At 38.9% G+C, this 22,443-nt stretch overlaps 1 protein-coding gene across 3 annotated transcripts; it reads right to left on the minus strand.

Moving 5' to 3' along the window:
• Positions 1-1,750: 1,750 nt before the first annotated feature.
• LOC116504968 (C-type lectin domain family 2 member D-like) lies at positions 1,751-22,285 on the minus strand. Of its 3 annotated transcripts, none has more exons than XM_032212228.1 (9): positions 21,975-22,285; positions 20,040-20,112; positions 18,568-18,693; positions 17,666-17,752; positions 17,226-17,324; positions 15,975-16,055; positions 15,079-15,257; positions 3,828-3,931; positions 1,751-3,060 (listed from the first exon to the last, which is right to left on the minus strand). In XM_032212228.1, the coding sequence occupies exons 2-9, from the start codon at positions 20,056-20,058 to the stop codon at positions 2,937-2,939; spliced, it is 819 nt and encodes a 272-aa protein (XP_032068119.1). In that variant the 5' UTR covers positions 20,059-20,112; positions 21,975-22,285; the 3' UTR covers positions 1,751-2,936. The 3 variants fall into 3 exon arrangements, with proteins under 3 accessions (XP_032068119.1, XP_032068118.1, XP_032068120.1); XM_032212227.1 differs by having other exon boundaries at positions 15,079-15,269; XM_032212229.1 differs by lacking the exon at positions 1,751-3,060 and adding an exon at positions 3,070-3,456 and having other exon boundaries at positions 15,079-15,269.
• Between the last annotated feature and the right edge of the window lie 158 nt (positions 22,286-22,443).

Genomic DNA, 22,443 nt, shown 5'->3' on the forward strand with positions numbered 1-22,443 from the left:
ATAGAAAAGATGTAACATCTGACAAGCCTGATTTTCAATCATTGATAGACTGTTACTATTGCTCATGTAGAATCTTTATAAGAATTCTAGATTCAAACTTTGCTGCAGTATGGAAGGCCGTCATACCAAAAAGATTCCAACTCACAGAGGAATGAGGCAGGGATTTTATCCTGCATTTTATGTCTTTTAGTAGCTCTGCTGTTTAATGTATAAAAGCTGGTGGCATTGTGTAGAATGCCCAGGAAATCTATAGAATGTGTGAAATGTTTAGGCAAAGTATGAAATGCCTGGGTTCTTTTAATATGCTCTATACTTACCATAGGCATTGCATATAATACCTAGGCATTATGCATAATGACAAGAACTATTTAGGCAAAATATGAAAAGAGTCATGAAAAGGGTTAGGCTTGGGGTTAACCCAATTTATTTTTAAAAATGTATATAAAAATGCAAAATAAAGTACAGAAATTTCAAACAAACAAGAGAACAGTATTGACTAAAAGTCTGTGGAGATGCTCAGTCATCCAGGTCATAGTTGTCCCAAAGGTGCTTTTTCTGGAGGCAACTGGACTTTCTTGTTTTTTCTTTGAAGACATTTCGCTTCTCATTCAAGAAGCTTCTTCAGTTCTGATAGGATAGTGGTGAATGGAAGGATTTATATTTCTTGCAGACAGCTGGTCATTTGCATCTTTTTAGAGGGTCCTTGAAGCACTTGGAAGTTTCATTACTCGACTTGGTAACATTATCACTGGAGGTTTTTAATCTCTTTTTATATACTAGTGGCTTGCCCTGTCAATATTGGTGGGATTAACATTAGCCTAACAATCAAGAAATAAACAACACCCCAATTGCGGAACTACCAGCTCAGACAAGCAAACTAACAATTAGCAACAGCCTAATGAAGGAACCATCAATAACTCTCGCACTAACACTGACAGGGCAAGCTTCTTTCTCCCAAAGATAGAAGCAGATCTGAATGCCGAGTTTGTCAGCACTTTGACCACAAAAGAAAATGTTAAATCTTGGGTTGCAGGAGAAGAAACAAGTCAGTCCTTTGCTGGGACAATGTAGGTCCATTCAGTGAGCTGTCTATCTTGATGTACTATAATTGTATTCATTTATTTTTTATTTATTTCTCAACACGTACAATGAAACCAGTATTAGTATAGACATAGACACTCACACATGAAAAATGGGACAAGTAAATGGATATAAAAAAGCAAAACAAAGCCATAAACACATAAAAAGAGCACATATAAATGGGGACAGTAGGACAGGGACAGTAGGCACTCTGGTGTGCTTATGGATGCCCCCTTGGGGACCTCTTAAGAAATGTGTAAGGTCCACAGTAGGCAATTTAAGGCAAAAGGTATGGGGGTTAGAGGAACTAACAGGATGAAATAGAGTGTTCCAGACATTTAAGAGCCAAGGTGGCGCAGTGGTTAAATGCAGCACTGCAGGCTACTGCTAGATCAGCAGTTCAGCGGTTCAAATCCCACCGGCTCAGGGTTGACTCAGCCTTCCATCCTTCCAAGGTGGGTAAAATGAGGACCCAGATTGTTGGGGGCAATATGCTGACTCTCTGTAAACCGCTTAGAGAGGGCTGAAAGCCCTATGAAGCGGTATATAAGTCTACTGCTATTGCTATTGCTATTGCTATTTACTACTCTATTGTTGAAATCATTTTTCCTGCAATCAAAATTAGAACGGATTACATTTAGTTTGTATCTATTGATAGCCCTTGTGTTATTTCTTTTAGTATTGCACCGCCGCCATCTGACTGCTCGGGCAGGGTCAGGGCACCTATGGTGTCCCCGAGAGAACCACTTCAGGAGCGTGGCAGGCCAAATTGCTACCTACTAGGAAGACACCTCTGATTCAAGTATAGATCTGGCAAAGGTTTTGTATGCTCTAGTTAGCAGCATAGTGTTACCAGAGAGAAAACTATGTAAAATAAGGTTGAAACTCTGAATGCCTTTTTTGGCAATGTTGTTACAGTGAGCTCTGGGGGTTAGATCTTTTGAAATGAGTTCTCCTAAGTCTTTGACAAAGTGTGGCTCATCTTTTAGATCACTTCCACCCAGCTTGCATTTGATGTTCTGATTTATATTGCGAATGTGTAGGACTGAGCATTTGTTAGCAGAGATTCGGAGTTGCTAATTGTTTGACCATTCAGATACATAATCTAGGTCATTTTGTAGCGTAGTAGAATTGCCTGTGATGTTAAATAGTTTTACATCGTCGGCAAAGAGGACACAGCTGCTTATAATATCATCACAAAGGTTGTTTATGTAAAGTAGAAAGAGTGTTGGTCCTAGAACGCTGCCTTGGGGAACACCACTGTTAACCGGAGCAGGGTTAGATAGTGTTCCCAATTTTGACTACTTGTTGTCTGTTTGATAGGAATGCAACTATCTACTTCTCCAAAGATCTGGAAATGCCGTAAGAACTTAGTTTTAACAGAAGTTTGTTGTGTACCACTGAATCAAAGGCTTTGCAGAAGTCTAAGTAGATTGCATCTATTGCTTTACCTTGGTTGAGTTGAGAGGTCCAAATGTTTTTGCAGTGTATGAGTTGCAGATTACAGGACAATTTTTTCCTGAAACCAAATTGCTTATTAGAGAGTAGGTTGTTTGTCTCTAAGTGGAGGGTGATGCATTGGTTTATGATGGATTCCATGACTTTACAGGTGATGCAGCAAAGTGAGATTGGTCTGTAATTCTCAACAAGGCTGGGGTCTCCTTTTTTGAATGTGAAATTCCCCAGAAGGTCCAGAATAGCTTTGTTAAGAGAAGATCTGAAGATAGATCCTTAGGACTTACAACTAAAGTTTATGTTGCCAGTAGCAAATTTGGATGAACCAGACAGACTACACACATGTGCTACTGCAATGAATATTAGTCAAGCCAAGTGTTCCTTCTTTGGATGAAGTTGTGTTATCCAGTTATCCTACAACTTTCTGGTCGGCTGCAGAAAAAACGTTTCTCCATGGAACAGAAGGAGCTATCAGTCCTTTTTCCATTTAGATATGCACAGAAGCCTTCTCCTCGCACCGGAAACCTGAAAAAAGGACAAGGAGTTACTATTTGCTGAACAGTGGCAACTGAGGGCAGAAATCAGCATTGCAGGAATGAGCTTTCCAAGAAGATTCCCAGGTTTAGAGCATAGAGAACATCAGCCAACATTGTGTCTCCAGATTGCACTGGATCAAGTTGATTATGGAATCTGGAGTTAGTTTTGTCTGACGAATAGGTCTGGAGGATACATGAGGGCAAATAAATACGCACAGGAGCACACACATAGCAGAAAACATCCATTTGGAGGCATATCTCATTCTTGGAAGGAGATGGGTGGACTTCAACTCCCAGAATCCCCAAGCCAGCATGGTTTGCTGGAGTGTCTTTGAAGAGTTCTTAAAGTTGCCAAGTTTGAGAAGCACTGCCTTATAGAAAGCGCCTTTTGGGAAATAAAACTGCAATTTTATGACCATCTGGGCTGCTTACAAAAATATCAAAGTTGCAGGAGAAACATCTGCTCTTGGAGGTGGTGTATCATCTCAGCCATCCTGAACTTCTCAGCGTATCACAGCTGGCCAACAGTGCAGGGACCACCAGATGTTACAGTATATACTATTGCCTGATCAAGTTTCTTCTCCCCCCCCCCTTCCTTGTCTGTGTCTTTTATTTTGGGAAAAACCAAAAATTATATTGATTCTTATTATTCTTTCAGCCACTCAAGATGAAATGTGAAGCATATAAATGTTTGAATAAGGTAAGCAGTTCTATAAATCCCATAAACAAACAAACAAATAAATAAAACACACTTACTGGTTTTTAAACTCAGTGCCATTGGACCACTTCCAGGTCTGGTTAACTTCTCTTGAGAGACCAAACCAGTAATGAAGCGGATGGAAAAATTTTACCCAAAAATCCTAGGAGAAAGGAAATAATATATAATAAAATCCTCATTTAACATTAGGGAAATAAAGTTTGTGGGTTTTTTGGCCTGACTATTGAATGCCAAAATACATCATTTTTGTCAAATTAGTTCTATTTGTACAAGATCCTAAAATTAAAGTAAAAGTAAATTGGAGTAAATTCACAAATAGTAATGGAATTGAAAAGCCAAAGGGCAAAACCAACAGGAGTCATCAAGGTGAAGCCTACAAGTATCTGGATATTTTACACCTGAATAACACCAAGCATTGACAAGTTAAAATGTGATTAGTGAAAAATACATCCAAGGAATGAAAGAAGTGCTAAAGACAAAATTGAAGGTGGAAACATTACCAAAGTAACCTATAACTGGGCCATACCTGTGAGATGATACACTGCTGGGATTGTTAACTGGAGTTTACTGCATTTTTGGAGTATAAGACGCACCAAGATTTTGAAGAGGCAAATAAAAAAAAGTTTTTCCACTCTGCAGACCGCCCAAAAACGTCCTGTTTTTCACTAAAATGGACCCGTTTTTATCCCCCCCCAAAGGGCATGCATAGCCTTTAGAATGTGATGAAAAAAATGTCCTTCTGGAAGAAGGCGGGGCTTAGCAGTAAGAAGACGGACTTTCAGGCAGCTCCTGAGAGACCATCTAACTGGGTCATTTGGAAGATCCTTTTTGGATCTAAGCTGTCCCAGAGAGACAGTGAAAGATAGAGGGAACTCCAGTGGTCCCAGAGATGTTCGCAAAATCTCTGCGAACCTAAGGAAAGCCCTCTTTGCCAGTGATTTCTGGATCAGCAGAAGCTGACTGAAATGGCAGAAGCCCAGAGAGAGAGTGGATATGAACATGTCGTTTGGTGTGAGTTTTAAATCTTTTTTTCTTGTTGGAAAGAGAACACTCTAAATTTGGAAACTTAGTTTAAAATAAGGCTGACTAGTGAGAAAGCGGCGAGGATAAATGTTGCCGATTGAAAGATCATTTTTCTGTTCCTTTTTTTTATCTTTGGAAGCCGGGCTGGACTTTCTTGTAATTTAAATTGGCCTTTTGTGTTCCTCCTTTTTGCTGTCGACATTTTTAACTTTGAACCTAGTGGGGACATTGAATTTAAACCTAAAGTGCTTTGAAGATCTGCTTTTTGTTTTCTTTTAGCTTTTTGGTTGTATTTTAACAATTAGTAATTAACAATCGCTACGGAAGTCCCAACAAAGCTAATGCAAGCTATAAACTACAAACCACAAGCTAACACTGCCATCTAGTGGACTTGAACTATTGTTATCAAAATCCCCCCTGTAATGCATTTGAAACCGTTATTTACACAGCTGGATTTCTGTTAGACAAAACAGCAGAGCTGAGAATGACCTTGGAAAGACTTTTATCTTAGGGGGGGGGAAGAGTCCGAAAAAACCATTTGTTTTAGCTTGTTGGCATCTTTTCAACTCTCAATACCATTCTCACACCATCCTGCTGCGGAGATATTGACATTGATTTTTTCTTTTTTAATCATCCTTGTTGACTTTTTGATTTTTTATACCTTTTTTCTGTTTTGATCATTCCTTTTAACCTTTGGATCATTCTTTTTGACCCTTTGACTATTTACACCTTTTTTCCCCACTTGTAGCCTGAAGCACCCCTCCTTTTCTTTTGGAGGAGGGGTTTATATATATATATATATATATATATATATATATATATATATATATATATATATATATATATATATATATATATATATATATATATATATATATATATATATATATATATATATATATATATTTATATATATATATATATATATATATATATATATATATATATATATATATATATTATATTTATGTATATATATATATATTTTATATATATATTTATATATTTATATATATATATATATATATATATATATATATATATATATATATATATATATTATATTTATGCTGATAAATAAATAAAGGGAGACTAGTATAGATCTATTTCAAGCTATTTAGCTCTCATCAGCTAACCATACCCAAGTTTGGGAATCGAACCTAGCTGATGAGATCTAAATAGCTTGAAATAGATCTATACTAGTCTCCCTTTATTTATTTATCAGCATAAATATAACAAATGTAACAAAAAAGGCAACAGTAAAAAATATTGGGTTTCTGTCTGGATGGTCTCTTGTGACGAGCCTAATGACAGAGAGTGGAAGTGTGACCTTCCTCCCATACCTGGGCATACCAGGGGTTGTGACTTTAAGTGTATGTATGTATGTATGTATGTATGTATGTATGTATGTATGTATGTATGTATATATATATATATATATATATATATATATATATATATATATATATATATATATATATATATATATATATATATATCTTCTTTTGTATTCTCTCTGTATTTCTTTCTTTTCTGAAGAAATTGGGACATCAATAGATGGCTCAATTTAAATTTGGAACAAAATAGTTGGAAGAGTTCCTTCTTTTTTCTTTTCTTTTTTTCCCTTCTCTCTTTTCCTTTTTCTCTCCTTCCCTTTCCTCATCTCTCCCTCTTCTCCCTTGTGTACCCTACATACTTCACCCATTGTACTTATAACCTTCCACCCTCTAATACTAATTGGCTATGAGTAGAAAAGCAGTTGCTTTTGGCTCTACATCAACCTCCGCCTCCTCACCTGCGGGAGGCCAGAGGACAACACAGACAATGCCCCAGCATGAAAAAGAGAAGGAAGCAAATTTTGAAACACTTATGCAAATGATGCAGAAAATGCAAGCAGGAATTGATAGTAAAGATAGCAAGTTAGACACCCTTGTAAAAAAGTTTGAGAGTATGGGGAAAAAATGGAGGTAATGGAACAACAAAATCAAAGCATAGTGCAAAAAGTTGATAAAATGGAAGGGAAAGTTGAAAGCATGCACAACTAGATATGATATGGGTCTCAGCGGAGTTGAGATCCAACATAAAAGAAATTGAGATTGGAGCAAGTACCTGGGCGGACCACAATCCAATTTTAATTAAATGGAAAGGCCAAAGGGCAAGACCTAGATGGACACTAAATAACACTATATTGAAAGAAAAAGAGTTTGTACAAAAAATGGAAAAAGAGCTAGTCCTTTTCCTTAAAGAAAATAGGAAAGAAGATACATCGTTGCAGAATCTCTGGGATACAATGAAGGCTGTTATCAGAGGTTTGACAATAGACTACACAAGGAAGAAAAACTTAAAGAAAAGACAAATGCATAAAGCTCTAGACAATGACTATAAAATACTTGAAAGAGAACTACAGAGAGCACCACAAAAAAAGATGTTAAAATAAAAATGGACATAATTAAACACAAAATGGACCTATTAGAAAAGGAAGAACTGGCACAAAAAATTAGAGGTGCCAAACAGAATTATTTTGAAAATGCGAATAAGCCAGGCAGGTGGTTGGCATATAAGATGAAAAAAGAGAGAGAAACAAAGAAAATATTTCAACTAAGAGATAAACAAGGAGAAATTCAGTATGGAAATATTGAGAAAAAAAATATTATACAAGACTACTATGCTAAACTCTATGAACAAGAGAAGGTGGAGGAGGGATGAGTTAAAAAGTACTTACAAGATGCCAATCTCCCCCAGGTACCAGACGAAACTAGAACAATGTTAGAAAGTAAAATAACAATGATGGAGCTAACAGAGGCACTTAAAAAACAAAACAACGGGAAAGCTCCAGGACCAGATGGACTACCGGTGGAATTTTACAGAACATTTGAAGAAACACTGACCTTCCCACTCTTACAAGTCATGAATGAAGTGATGTCTGAGAGCAAAATACCAAAGTCATGGTCAGAAGCGTATATCACACTACTACCAAAGGAAGAGACCGATCTAACACAAATCAAGAATTATAGACCAATCTCCTTATTAAATTCAGACTACAAGCTATTTGCATCTATACTAGCTGAGAGACTTAAAAAATATTTAAATGGCTTCATCCACTCAGATCAAAATGGCTTCTTACCTAAAAGACAAATTAAAGACAATATGAGAATGATTTTGAATACTTTGGAATACTATGAGGCCCATCCAGAAAAACAATTGGCACTGATGTTCCTCGATGCGCAGAAGGCCTTTGACAATGTGAATTGGCAATTTATGTTTCTGCAACTGGAGCAGATGAATTTTGGCAAGAAATTCACTCAAACTATACGAATGATATATCAGAAACAAGCAGCAAAGATAATGGTAAATGGAGAACTAACAGATCCGATTGAAATAAAGAGAGGTACGAGACAAGGCTGCCCACTATCACCACTACTTTTTGTCCTAACACTAGAGGTCTTAAACAGAAAGATCAGAGAAGAAGAAGAAATAAGAGGAATAAAAATTAAGAGAGAAGAGTATAAACTACAAGCGTTTGCAGATGACTTAGTTTTTATTCTTGAAGATCCATTAGAAACAGCACCCAAATTGCTAGAAAGAATAGAGGAATATGGAGAAGTAGCAGGCTTGAAAATAAACAAAGATAAAACAAAGATCATGATGAAGAATATCCCAGCAACACAAAAGGAAGAGATGTCAGAAATGTTGCAGATTCAAAATACAAGTAAGGTTAAATATTTGGGGATATACTTATCATCTAGATGTAGCACTCTTAAAGAGGGTAACTATACCAGATTAAAACGACAAATAGCAATTGATTTGGAGAAATGGGAAAATTTGCACTTATCAATGATGGGAAGAATTTCTACAATTAAAATGAACATTCTACCTAGAATTCGATACCTGCTTCAGACAATCCCAATCAGATTGGGTAAGGACTTTTTTCAAGATCTAAATAAAATAGTTTTGAAATTTATTTGGCAAGGGAAAAAAGCTAGAATAAAACTTAAATTACTACAAGATGCTAGATCTAGAGGAGGATTTGGGCTACCTGATTGGGAGCTATACTATCAAGCAACAAACTTGATGTGGATTAAGGAATGGATATCATTAAAAAACTCTAGATTATTGAATGTAGAAGGTCATGACTTATTATTGGGATGGCATGCTTTCTTATGGTATAAGGGAACTAAATCGCATGGTTACTTTAGAAGACATTATATAAGGGAGGCGTTGTTGTTAAACTGGGAAAAGGTTAAAAGATTACATTATTTGAAAATTCCAGTCTGGATATCAACAATTGAAGCATTTTCATATCCAATAATATATAAAAAGGAACAAACAGTTAGATATATAGAATTATTGAATGCAGAGGGTGAGCTCAAATCTATTCAAGAGTTGAAACAAGAAGGGATGGAAATGAACTGGTATTCATATGTACAAACACAATCTAGATATAATGAAGATAGAAAAACTAAAGATCTTTATAATAAAATGACTGAGTTAGACAAAATTTTAACAGGCACTGATGAAAAAGTAATTAAAAACTATATGGATATTTATTGGAGTTTAAATTGCAAGAAGAACAAGTTAAAGAAACTATGATAGCTTGGGGAAAAAACTTTAGGTATGGGATTGACTTAGAGAATTGGCAGAAATTGTGGTCTCAAAATTACAAAATGACAATGTCTACTGCATATAGAGAAAACTTGTATAAGATGTTTTACAGGTGGCACCTACCCCCAACCAGAATCGCAAGAATGTTCAAGAATAAATCAGAAAAGTGTTGGAAATGTCACCAGATACCTGGTTCATACTACCACATGTGGTGGACTTGCACTGAAGCTAAAAGATACTGGACTAAAATCCACATGTGGTTGGAGAAAATGACACACAAACAAATAGACTTTAAACCAGAGGTCTTTTTATTGGGGATCATACCAGAAATCTACAACAAAGACTTAAAATATCTGATTGTAAATGTGTTAACAGCAGCCAGAATTGTATTTGCAAAAAACTGGAAAAACGAAACAATACCAAAACAGGAAGAAGTTATCCGAAAAATAATGGACTGTGCTGAAATGAGTAAATTGACATTTGAAATTAGAGAGCAAGAGGATGAATAATTTTATAAGATATGGGATTTGTTTTATCGGGGGCTAGGGAAAAAAAAACTTTGGAAATGAAAAATGATATACTTATGCTTTAATTGAAGAAAGTGAATGATGATATAATTATGCTGTGAAATAATCTAACAATGATGCAATGAAGAATTAATATAAGGTCTGGTGATATAATGTATAAGGTTAAGAACTTATTATAATGATATTTCACTGCTGATAAGCAATTCTAATAAGGGAACAAATGAAAACTGGTATATATAGGCAGCAATGTTTTGTTGAAAAATGAAGGAATAAGATCTCTGTTTGAAGGTATGAAATGCAAGGTTAACAATGAATATAAGTATACTTTCTGGGGGAAAATAATGCTAATGTTAACTGAATATATATTGTAGAATGAAAATGAGGCTTTTAGTTATACTAGATGAAACATTTGAGACGGTAAATATTATTTGAAAATGTAGATGTTAAAACACTTGTAACCAAACGACATGCTGCATGTGATGATGGTTCTTTTTTGTGTGTGCATGTGTTTTTTTTCCTCTTTTTTTAAAAAAATCCTAGGTTATTGTGTCTATTAAATATATAACAGAGAGATACGGGGTGTGTGTAAGGGGGGAAACGTAGTAGGGATGGATTGCTACAGGCAGGGGAGTAAGAAACGATACGAAACCAAAATCTATTAAAAGAAACAACGAATATATAAGAATGATAAAGGTTAAAGCACCTGTAATCAAATGACATACTGCATGGGATGATGAGTTTTGTTTTATTTTTTTGTGTGGGGGGGGGGGTTCTTTTTTCTTTTCTTTTCCCTCTGCCTTTCTTTTTCTATTGTTATGTGATTATGTTGTCTATGTAACAAAAATAAAAAAAAAATTCCTATTTAAAAAAATGTCCTTCTGGGTTCGGCTCCAAGTGGGGAAAAAGACACTGGAGACATGGAGCCTGCTTGGAAAGACGGTTTATTGGTGGACAGGACCACATGGCTTGAGCCCAGAACAGAAAAGGTGATCACATGTTTCAATGTTGGTGGAGAAGAAGAGAAGGGCTGAGGAAGGGCTTGCTAGGATTTTTATAACCTGTTCAGTCCCACCTCTCTGTTTCCTGTTCCTGTGTAAGAAATGTATTCTGATTGTTTGTCAGACTCCCATGGGGCCATGCAGGGTCAATTCTCTAGGCTGTGTTTTGAATCCAGGTCTGGTTGAGTTCTCATATGCCATATGGTGAATTGGGTAAAGTTCCTTAATCCCATCCCCCTGGAGTTGAAGTGGAGAAGTCTTTATTATGTAAAGGGACTAGCTTGGCCTTCTTAATGGCCCATTGACAAAGTGGGGATGGGCAGGAAGCTACAGGCACCTCAAGACTGGATTACTGTAATGCACTCTACATGGGGCTGCTCCTGAAGAGTGTTCGAAGACTGCAGTTGGTCCAGAATGCAGCCGCGCGAGCGATAATGGGTGTACCTAGATACACCCACATTACATCTATCCTCCGTGATCTGCACTGGCTCCCCATTGGTCTCTGGACACGCTTCAAGGTGCTAGTCATTACTTTTAAAGCCCTACATGGTTTAGGACCTGGCTATCTGAGAGACCGCCTCCTGCCATTTACCTCCCAAAGACCGATAAGATCGCACAGATTGGGCCTCCTCCGGGTCAATGTCGTTTGGCAAATCCCTGGGGGAGGGCCTTCTCTGTTGCTGCTCCGGCCCTATGAAACGATCTCTCCGTAGAAATCCGGACCCTCACTACTCTTCCGGCCTTCCGTAAAGCTACTAAAACCTGGCTGTTCCGGCAGGCGTGGGGCTGTTGATGAGTATCCAGCCCCACCCTTACCAGTATGCATGATGTGAAATTTTTTAAATAATTGTATTCTTATTTAAAATTTTTATATATGTCCCTTGTTTTGTCTGTAAGCCACCCAGAGTCCCTAGGGAGTGGGCAGCATACAAATGTCAGTAAATGTCAATAAACCTAAGTGCCAAGCAAATTTTGACCATGTGGTCATGAGGATGGTGCAGTGGTCATAAAGGAGAAAAATAGTCACAAGTCAGAAGAGCAACGAAGATGATTAGGGGACTGGAGGCCAAAACATATGAAGAACTGTTTCTGGAACTAGGTATGTCTAGTTTAATGAAAAGAAGGACTAGGAGAGACATAATAGCAGTGTCCCAATATCTCAGGGGTTGCCACAAAGAAAAGGGAGTCAAACTATTCTCCAAGGTACCTGAGGGTAGAACAAGAAGCAATGGGTGGAAACTAATCAAGGAGAGAAGTTGTGAATGTTCCAACACTGGAAGTTTTTAAAAAGATTTTGGATAACCACTTGTCTGAAATGGTGTAGGGTTGCCTTCCTAAGCAGGGGGTTGGACTAGAAGATCTCCAAGGTGCCTTCCAACTCTGTTATTCTATTCTAACATATACTGTTTTAAAGAAGCACAGAGGGAACAATCCTCCAGGCTTTAGTGACCATCACTAAGTGTTGTAGCTTATGATTCTTGATGAATGTATTCTATTTTATTTTTCTTTATGTACACTGAGAGTATATTCACCAAAGACAAATTCCTTGTTTGTTTAGGAGTTTAGCTTCTCTCTCTTGAAAATGTAAGCTAGCATAAGGCATTATAATGCAAGCTAGCCTTAGCTTTCAAACAGTTCATTTAGTGACCAAAGTTACAATGGCATTGAAAAAAGTGACTGATGACCATTTTTCACACTTAGTGACCATTTTTCACACTTAGCGACCGTTGCAGCATCCTCATGGTCACACGATCAAAATTTTGATGTTTGGCAACAGATTCGTATTTATGATTGTTTCAATGTCCTAGAGTCATGTAATCGCCTTTTGTGACCTTTTGACAAAATATAAAAATTTTAATCAAGCACACACACACACACGGTCAATGGTGTCCCTCTTTACCAATCTGAAAATCTGGTCACCTTACACCAGGAACACTCTGTAAGCCTCCTCAAGGCTCTACATGGCTATTTTGGTGAAGCGGGGCAGTGTTTGGGAAGGCAAAAAATGCTGTAAGACGCAGCCAGATTTTCAGCCTCTTTTTTGAGGGAAAAAGGTGGTCTTATATTCCGAAAAATACGGTAGCTGAATTGTACAGTTGGGACCCAAAAACAAGAAAGCTACTGATAATTCATTGTGCATTACATCCTTGTACTGATATTGATAGTTTATACTTGCCTTACAGAAATCAAGGCAGAGTTTTACTTCAAGTCAAAGTGTCAAATTAATTAAGCATGCTTTGACTGATTACATAAAAGATGGCCAAGAACAAGAATTGATACAATTAAAAATTCGAATTTATGGATATGCAGAAAACAAGACATGAATATCAAAATAATGTAATGAAAAGAACAGCATGCTAGTAAGGAAAAGCATTATATGGTCAATATCTATAAAGATCAATTGGAAAGTGGATAAAGATAAAACCTGGCAATGGCTTACAACTGGAACATTAAAAAGAAAGAAACCTGATTTTGTCTGCTTTAAAACAACCAATTTGAACTAATGCAATCAAGGCCAGAATTTTTAAAAATCATCAAATGATTCAAAGTGCAGGTTGTGCAAAGAGGCAGAAGAAGCAGTAGATGATACAATCAGCCATTTTTGTTTGATAATGCAATTTATACTTCTTACTCTGAGGTGCTTGTTGTGGAGAACGGAAGCTTTTGATTTGGATTGAACCTGATTAGTTAAGATACAACTTCAGACTTGCAAGTGTGTTAAGATTTTTAAAAAGGATATAACACTGAAATTATGACTTTCCCCTTTAGCAATAGCAATAGCACGTAGACTTATCTACTGCTTCACAGTGCTTCTACAGCCATCTCTAAACAATTTACAGAGTCAGCATATTGCCCCCAACAATCTGGGTCCTCATTTTACCAATCTTGGAAGGACGGAAGGCTGAGTCAACCGTGACCCTGGTGAGATTCGATCTGCCAAATTGCAGGAAGTCGGAAATCAGCAGAAGTAGCCTGCAGTACTGCAATCTAACCACTGTGCCACAATGGCTTTATGGTTGCTAAGCAAGGAGCTTGAAGGCAAACTATCATTTTATATGTTGACAGTATTGAAAACTTAATATGCATGAATGGAAAAATGTTACTTTCCACAATGGAAGAATGGATGGAAAAACTACTGGACTTGGTGGACATCTTTTAAACAAAGACTTTATCCAGGTTTTTTCCATTTGCAAATTATTTCTGGACTTCCTGCTTGAAATAGAAGGGGGGGGGACTTTACATTTTGAGGATTGGATTAATCTTGTCATTATAGAAATTGTTTGTAATTACTAAAAATGCAAAAAAAAAGTTGAGGCTGTAATTCTATTTAGTATTTTACTGCATTGAAAGGAATAAGAAGTCACTCCGTTTTTCTTTTCTTTTTTTAATCTTGCATTCCCTTTTCATATTTTTTTGATCTTCATTTTCATACGTATTTTATATTATAACATATCCTAATAATACAATTTATTGGAAACAAAAATAACATCTGTAATAATTATCATATGCCAGTAATATAAAATCGGTCAATCATTCCTCTTTCCATTGGATAGACCAAGATGGCCCAATGGGCCGGATCCGACCACATCACAGGCCTTGAGTTTAACACCCCTGATCTAAGCTGAGTATAACTCATAAATAGAAAAATAACTGTAGTGGTAAATGAGCTTCAATAATGCCAATACTTACTTAGTTAAAGAGATTTATCAAAATGATTATCAGTTGGCAAAAAAAAAGCAATATTAGTGGGAACAACTTCCTGCTGGCTTCCCCATTGATTTTGCTTGTGGGAAGCTGGCAGGAAACAATGGAATTCATGTGAGTGGAGAGATGTTACAAAGGCCACATATAATTGCGAATAAAACTGATCTGGTCATCATAGAAATGTTAGTTCACAGATGTAATGGGCCCCAGATTGTTTACGCATTCTGTAAATTAGATGATTTTAAGTATATTGAGCCAAAGTTTGCTGCAGAACAATAATTTGCGCTAACTTGAGGATACAAACAGATTAACAGAATAAGAAGTTTAGTAGTATATGCTGTAGATAATAATAGTAAATGTAATAGGACTGCTTTTTACATTTGTGAATGCCAGGAGAACTCTGCAATTACTTACGATGTCTCCTTATTCCTTACCAATTCCTCCTGAGTATCAATCACAGCCAAGGATGCATTAAGTGACAAACAGGTCTTTAAACTGAGAGACCAATTTCCTTCTTCTTTTGATATATAGAAACATTTCCCTTTGTATCCAACCCAGAAATCTGGGCAAGCAACTCGTTGGCTTGCAAAGAGAGGACAAGACGGACATGTTTCTGTTTTTTTAACTGGAACAAAAACAATTAACTACAATTAGCTACAATACTGAGAAAAGTCTGAATCGTTAATATTAAGCCCCCTCACTTAAACTGAAATGACAGGGTATTTTTTTAAAAAGGAAACCAAGAGAATTCACCTGTGAATAGAGGTAATCCACACTTACCAACCACAACTAGTACTGGCAAGCGCATTGCTACAACACTATTGCAAAGTGCACCAACTCAGCAAGCTCAAACTGCCCAAGAAGCTGCTGATTCTGTTCTACAGAGGAATTATTGAGTCTGTCATCCTCTGCACCTCCAAAACTGTCTGGTTTGGTTCTGCACCCCAACAAGACAGACACAGACTTCAGAGCAGGGACATGCAGTCAGGGGAGGCTGGGGAGGCAGAGCCTCACCACTGTCATCATGAAAAAAAATGTAAAAGGAAAAAGGTAAGAGCTGAAGACAGACTGAGTTAATTGCTGCCAGAGTCACCGTGGATGACTCTGCTTAACTGTTTAAAAAGCGCCCTCTACAGGAGGAGGCAGGAGAACGACGTGTCTCATCTAGTCTGACTTTAGGCATTTTATGATCACTCAAGCAGAGTTAAGCAAGGGTTAAAAGCCTAAAAATTCCTGACGTAGGTGAGGCACATTGTTCTCCTGCCTCTTCCCGTTGACCAAAGACCAAACTACTCCCAATACCTTGAAGTAGGAATGCCTCATTACTTACCAGCCAATGAAATTGCAATAATGATGATGATCAAAACTACCACTAGGATCACAAGAGCTATAATGTATTTATGTTTGCGAGCTGCAAAATAGAAAACAGGAACATATTAAAGAGTTGAAGTTCATGCTTTTATTGCAATTGTTTAAGATTGTAGTCACACGATATCATACTATATCAGGCAGGCAGAAGAGGAAAAAAATAATCCACTGCTAATGCCAATATTTGCCCTTTATGGAAAGAGTCTGTACATTTACCCCAAATCACTGGCTATCATTTGTATGATGTTTTTGTGTTCTGTATCTTAGAACTGCCTCCTTCTGGCTTTGAATGCTCCAGCTGGCAGACAAAACTATCAGGCAGTGGAATTAGGAAGGGAAGCCCAAAACATCTGGAGAGCTTTTGTTTGGAGAAAAAACAGATGTGTTTGCTCTTGATGACAGTTCATGTTTGTGGTTTGACTTGCACCTGCTGATCCCACCACAGATAAACCTGAACGTCTCTCATCTCCCTCCCCTTCCCTCCACAAGGAACAACAGAAAAAGGCGGCCAAGAGCACCTCTGAGGAGCACAGAAGCCAAGACTTGGTGTCTTTTTTGTGTGGCCTTCAGATCTTTCCCCACAGAATAAATCAAATGAATCTGGAGTGGCCAATAGCCTACATCCTTCTCACATTTGTGGGTGACACAGAGTCAGTCTCAATCCCATTGCTCTTCAATGCCCAACAGCCCTGCCAGAAGACACAGCTGGCAACACTTGTGAGAGTGCCAGGTCCAAGTCTGAAAATTTAATATCACAATAGTGAGTTATAATGCTGTCAAATAACTCAACTTCCTCATCTTCTGCTGCAGGACTACAGCAATTAATCAGATCTTGTTCTTTGTGACAAAGGTATTACCACCAATTCCTTTTTTCTCAGATGGACAATCAGAACTTCCCTCTCTACCTGCAACTACCAAAGAAGAAGGGGCAGTGTTTTTGCCCTGAAAATGGGAAATACCAAGGTGACATGGGAATCACTCCAAAGCTTCAATATTGGCCTAAATGTTGGCGTAAATTCGGCTTTATGTGAGAGTTTTCTTTTCAAAAAGAAAAAAACAACCTCAACTTCCTCTCATCAAAACCAGGGATGGGTGGGAGAATCTTGGTTTTTGCATACAATACGTTTAGCTGAGGTTTACCCACTTTTTTCTTATTACACTCCCATCCCTCCACAGGGATTACAAAGAGCCCCAGGTAGGTGTCTGGTTTTACCAGTGTTTTTAATGCCATCAGGGCATCCAGGTGGTGGTCCAGTTGGCACCTCAATGCAATGTTCACAACATTCAGCATCTCTTTCTGCTCCTTCTCCCCCTAAAGGAAGACAGAAGACAATACAGACCGATATTTATATCCAGTTTTGCTATTAGGAAGACACTGCCGCCAATGCTCAAGAAGGGCTCCCTATCTCATGAGAGCCGTCTCCAAGAAGAACAGAAGGCCAGCCCTGGTGTCTTTTTTGTGTGGCCTTCAGGTTTCTTTCCCCACAGAATAAATCAAATGGATCTGGAGTGGCCAATAGTTGTGAAAGTCTCTTGACTTACTCAATGAGCATCTTAAAGCTTAGAAGATCATCTGGAAGAGTCCTCCCAGATGTTCTTCCTGGTTCATCAGATTTAAAATATTAATATCCCCAGGTAGGTGTCTGGTTTTACCAGCATTTCTGATACTTATTGCAGGGCGTTCAGAAGGTTCAGATGTCATCTCAGAATTCAAAGGAACACTTTCTGCTCCTTCTCCCCCTAAAGGAAGAAAGAAGACAAAACAGATCGAATGCTCCAGCTGGCAGACAAAACTATCAGGCAGTGGAATTAGGAAAGGGATCCCAAAACATCTGGAGAGCTTTTGTTTGGAGAAAAAACAGATGTGTTTGTGCGTGATGACAGTTCATGTTTGTGGTTTGACTTGCACCTGCTGATCCCACCACAGATAAAGCTGAACGTCTCTCATCTCCCTCCCCTTCCCTCCACAAGGAACAACAGAAGAAGGCGGCCAAGAGCACCTCGGAGGAGCACAGAAGCCAGAAGCAAAGACCTGGTGTCTTTTTTGTGTGGCCTTCAGGTTTCTTTCCCCACAGAAGAAATCAAATGGATGTGGAGTGGCCAATAGCCTACATCCTTCTCACATTTGTGGGAGACACAAACTCAATCTCAATCCCATTGCTTTTAAATGCCTAACAAGCCTGCCAGTAGAAGCAGCTGGCGACACTTGTGAGAGTGTCATGTCCAAGTCCAAAAGATCTAATATCACAACTGTATTTATAATACTGTAAAACAATGCTGCCTTGAAAATGGGAGACACCAAGATAACATGGGATTCACACCAAAGCTTCAGTGTTGGCCTAAATTGCCTTTATGTGAAGGTTACCTTTTCAAAAAGAGAAACAGCCTTGCCTTTGTTTCAGGGGAGAAATAAGAATTCTCGTTTTTATACACAGTAAGTTTAGCACAGCTTCGCTAACTTTGTCTTAATACACACACACACACACACACACAGAGAGAGAGAGAGAGAGAGAGAGAGAGAGAGAGAGAGAGAGAGAGAGAGAGAGAGAGCTTACAATGCATTCCAGGTAGGTGTCCATTTTGACCAACATTTTTTTCATGCTTTGTATCAGAGCTTGCAGAAGAAAATGCAGATGTCACCACAGAAGTCAAGGGATCATAACATCCAGAATCTCCTGACCCTAAAAGAAGGCAAAAAACAATACAAACAGATGTGATCCAGTTTTTTTTATTAGGAAGACACTGCCCCCAATAGCCATCTAGGGCTCCTGATCTGGATTTCCCTCTCTAACGCCAACTGCCAAAAGTCAGTGGGAGGGTTTCTGTCCTGAAGGTGACATGGGAAATTCACCAAAGGTGCAATGTTGCTTTTGTGTGAGGTTCCAGGAGGAGATGCAGTTGTCACCTCAGGAGTCCAACAAACACAACATCCAGAATCATCATCTACCAATATTGGAAAGCAGAAAACAATACATAGGGGTGTGTTTCTAGGAAGAAGCCGCCCCCCAATACCCAAGCAGGGCTATTTGCCTTTCCCGACCAAAACAATTTGAACACATATTTTAAGTAGCTGAAACCTCACAAGACCCCCAAGTCTTCCACAGCTGAACTTTCACAGGCAGAACTCAAGGTAACTGCCAAAAATCTCTTGAGTGTTGATCATCTTGCAAGATTTCAGGTAATTATATTAGGGGACGGTGCTCAAGTCATATGACAAAATCGGGATACATCTGGGATATTTCCATGGGGCTTTTTGGTGTACATTGGAAAATCTCCATTTTTGCATGAACAGATATATCTGTTGCTGAATTCTATCTGAAACTGACATTCCACCAGTGGTGGGTTACGTCTGGTATGCCCTGGTGCCTACTAGGAGCACCAGGTACTGTTCTGGTACGGTGCTTCGGAAGGCCCACCCGCCCATCCTCCTTACCTGTATTTGACCCAACCGAGCCATTTTTGCACGAGCAGGCAGTGTATTGTGCCTGCGCGATGCTCTGCCGAGCAGCTGGAGCATCACAGGGTGGTGATGCGTATGCGTGCGCAGCGCACGTAAATATGGTGGATGCTCCCAGCCCTGTCGCAGCGTACCAGTTGCAACGGGATCCGGAACTCACCACTGCACCCCACTACAGAATCCCAGTTGTGAAAGTCTCTTAACTTTGACTCAATGAGCCTCTTAAAGCTTAAAAGATCATCTGGAAGAGTCCTCTCAGATGCTCTTCCTGGTTCATCAGATTTAAAATATTTGGTTCCTGTACAACTCTTACCTTGAGAACCAAGAATGACTGAAGAAAACAATCCTACCTCTCACTTCTCCCTAATTCTAGCTTGAGTCCAGTCGTCTACAAATTTTGCAGAGCAAAACTTTTACCCACCCAAGTTTGCGATTTCGGTTTATCCCTGCCTTACTTATTGTGATGCCTCTGCTTAGGAGAGAAACCAAAGGATTAGTTACGTTTTTCTCTAATCTTGTCCTGCTTTCTATACTTCTCAGCTAGGTGGAAGAAAAACTTGAATGCCTCACCTTTAATGTCTACTTCCATCTTCCAAGATATAATTGTCTTTGTTACAAAAATAAAAATAAATCAAGATTCAGGCTGCATGGAAAGAAAAGAAATTGGTATGACTCATTGTTGCACAGAATATCACTGACATATGATTGTAGAGAATATACTTCGTTAAACTACGCTTCTTCAATGTTGTGTCTTCCATTTGAATTATTGGCTGGAAGGGCCAGAGTTATGATCCAATATACAATGTGTGAAATAGCAGGTGCCCCAGGAAATCCCCAGCTGTCATCCCATCCGTTTAAGCTTCTCTCCAGCTGGCACAGCAAAGTTGACTATAAAAGCTGTGCTGTGAAATAACTGAGGGTATGTGTGGTGGTGGGGAGGAGGGGGGTGTTTGTGTGTAGAAGGTATGAGAAGATTTTTCTCCAAATATATTTTATTATTGAAACCATTTCCATCTTCTCTTAAAATATTAACAGAATCTACAATGGTCTGAGAATCAGTGTCTCCAACTTAATTAAATTAGCAAATTTCCACAAACCTTGAAATAACTTACCCAGGCCTAATCCATATTTATTTATTTATTTATTTATTTATTTATTTATTTATTTATTTATTTATTTATAATTAATTAATTTGTATGCCGCCCACTCTCAAAAGACTCAGGGCGGCTTACAATAAAAAGGGAAGGGGGAATAAAGAAAATAAAAACAACAATTAAAAATTCAACAACATTCATAACTTAGGATGGGGGCTGGATAATTCAACAGCCCCAGGCCTGCCGGAACAGCCAGGTCTTGGTCGCTTTGCGGAAGGCCGGAAGGGTAGTGAGGGTCCGGATCTCAACGGGAAGATTGTTCCATAGGGCCGGAGCAGCTACAGAGAAGGCCCTCCCCCGGGGGGGGTCGCAGCCGACATTGACTGGCAGATGGAATCTGGAAGAGGCCTAGTCTGTGCAATCTAATAGGTCTCTGGGAGGTAACTGGCAGGAGGCGGTCTCTCAGGTAGCCATGTCTGATACAATGTAGGGCTTTAAAAGTAATGACTAGCACCTTGAAGCGTGTCCGGAGACCAATGGGAAGCCAGTGCAGCTCGCGGAGGACAGGTGTAACGTGAGTGTACCTAGGTGCACACACAATCGCTTGCGCGGCTGCATTCTGGACTAGCTGAAGTCTTCGAACACTCTTCAGGGGCAGCCCCATGTAGAGCGTTTTACAGTAATCCAGTCTTGAGGTGATGAGGGCGTGAGTGAATATCCAAAGGGCCTCCCAGTCCAGATAGGGTCGCAATTGGTGCACCAGGCGAACCTGGGCAAAGCCCCCCCTGGTCACAGCCGACATGTGTAGTTTCTATAGTCTCTTTACTCCCTATTTAATATCATTTAGCTAGTAGAGTTAATGGTAAAGATAAAACTTCCGCTCGCACATATGTGCTAGTCGTTCCTGACTTTAGGGGGCAGTGCTCATCTCTGTTTCTAAGCCGAAGAGCCAGCACTGTCCAAAGAAATCTCTGTGGTCATATGGTTGCCAAAGGCACAGGGAACGCTGTTACCTTCCAAGTTCCCATCAAAGGTGGTTCTTATTTTTCTACTTGCATATTTACATACTTTCGAACTGCTAAGTTGGCAGAAGCTGGGACAAGTAATGGAAGCTCACTCTGTTACGTGGCCCTAGGGATTCGAACCGGCGAGTTGCCAACCTTTCTGATTGACAAGATCAGCGTCAGACACTGATCCACCACTTAGAGTCCTAATAGAATTCTCCAGGTTTTACTTATTTCTTTGTCTAATTCCCCCCACAAAAAACCTGAAACAGTGTGACTCTGACTGATATACAGCATTTTTTTAAAAAATGAAATACTAATACACCCCCTTCCTCCAAACCATGAGAAACAAAGAATCCTAGATTGAGAGGCTCAGAATGATAAGAGCCCAAATGCCCCCCCCTTACCTTGCTTTGAGGATCCTTTTTACAGTCCTTCTGAATCCCCAAATTACCTTCACAAGGTCATTTCTGCCACACGCCCGAGAACATTCACGCTAGGAAGGGTCAATTCTTTGACATCAGTGCCGACAAAGGGAAAGTGTCTTTTCTTAAGCCTCCATTTGGGCAGCTTGCCTTTCTTCCAAGTCAGCTGCTATTTCTCTGTGACAATTGTCAGACTCTCAGATGGGAAGAATCAGGACCAGGCGTTCGATTGCAGCCTGCCTATACAAAACAATCTAGTCAACTAATGTTCAGTATGAAATGGGCGCCAACAAATGGGCGCCAAGAGGAGTTGGACTTTGGACCCTTAACGTAAATGAACAAACTCTTTCTTGACTGATGACACAGCTCCACCCCCAGCCATTTCTGCTCTCCTCCTGATAGCAGTTGCTCTGGGAGAATGGAGTATTTCCTACTTTGACCTTTTCAGATT

Source organism: Thamnophis elegans, chromosome 2 (assembly GCF_009769535.1).
Source record: "Thamnophis elegans isolate rThaEle1 chromosome 2, rThaEle1.pri, whole genome shotgun sequence".
Taxonomy (NCBI): domain Eukaryota; kingdom Metazoa; phylum Chordata; class Lepidosauria; order Squamata; family Colubridae; genus Thamnophis; species Thamnophis elegans.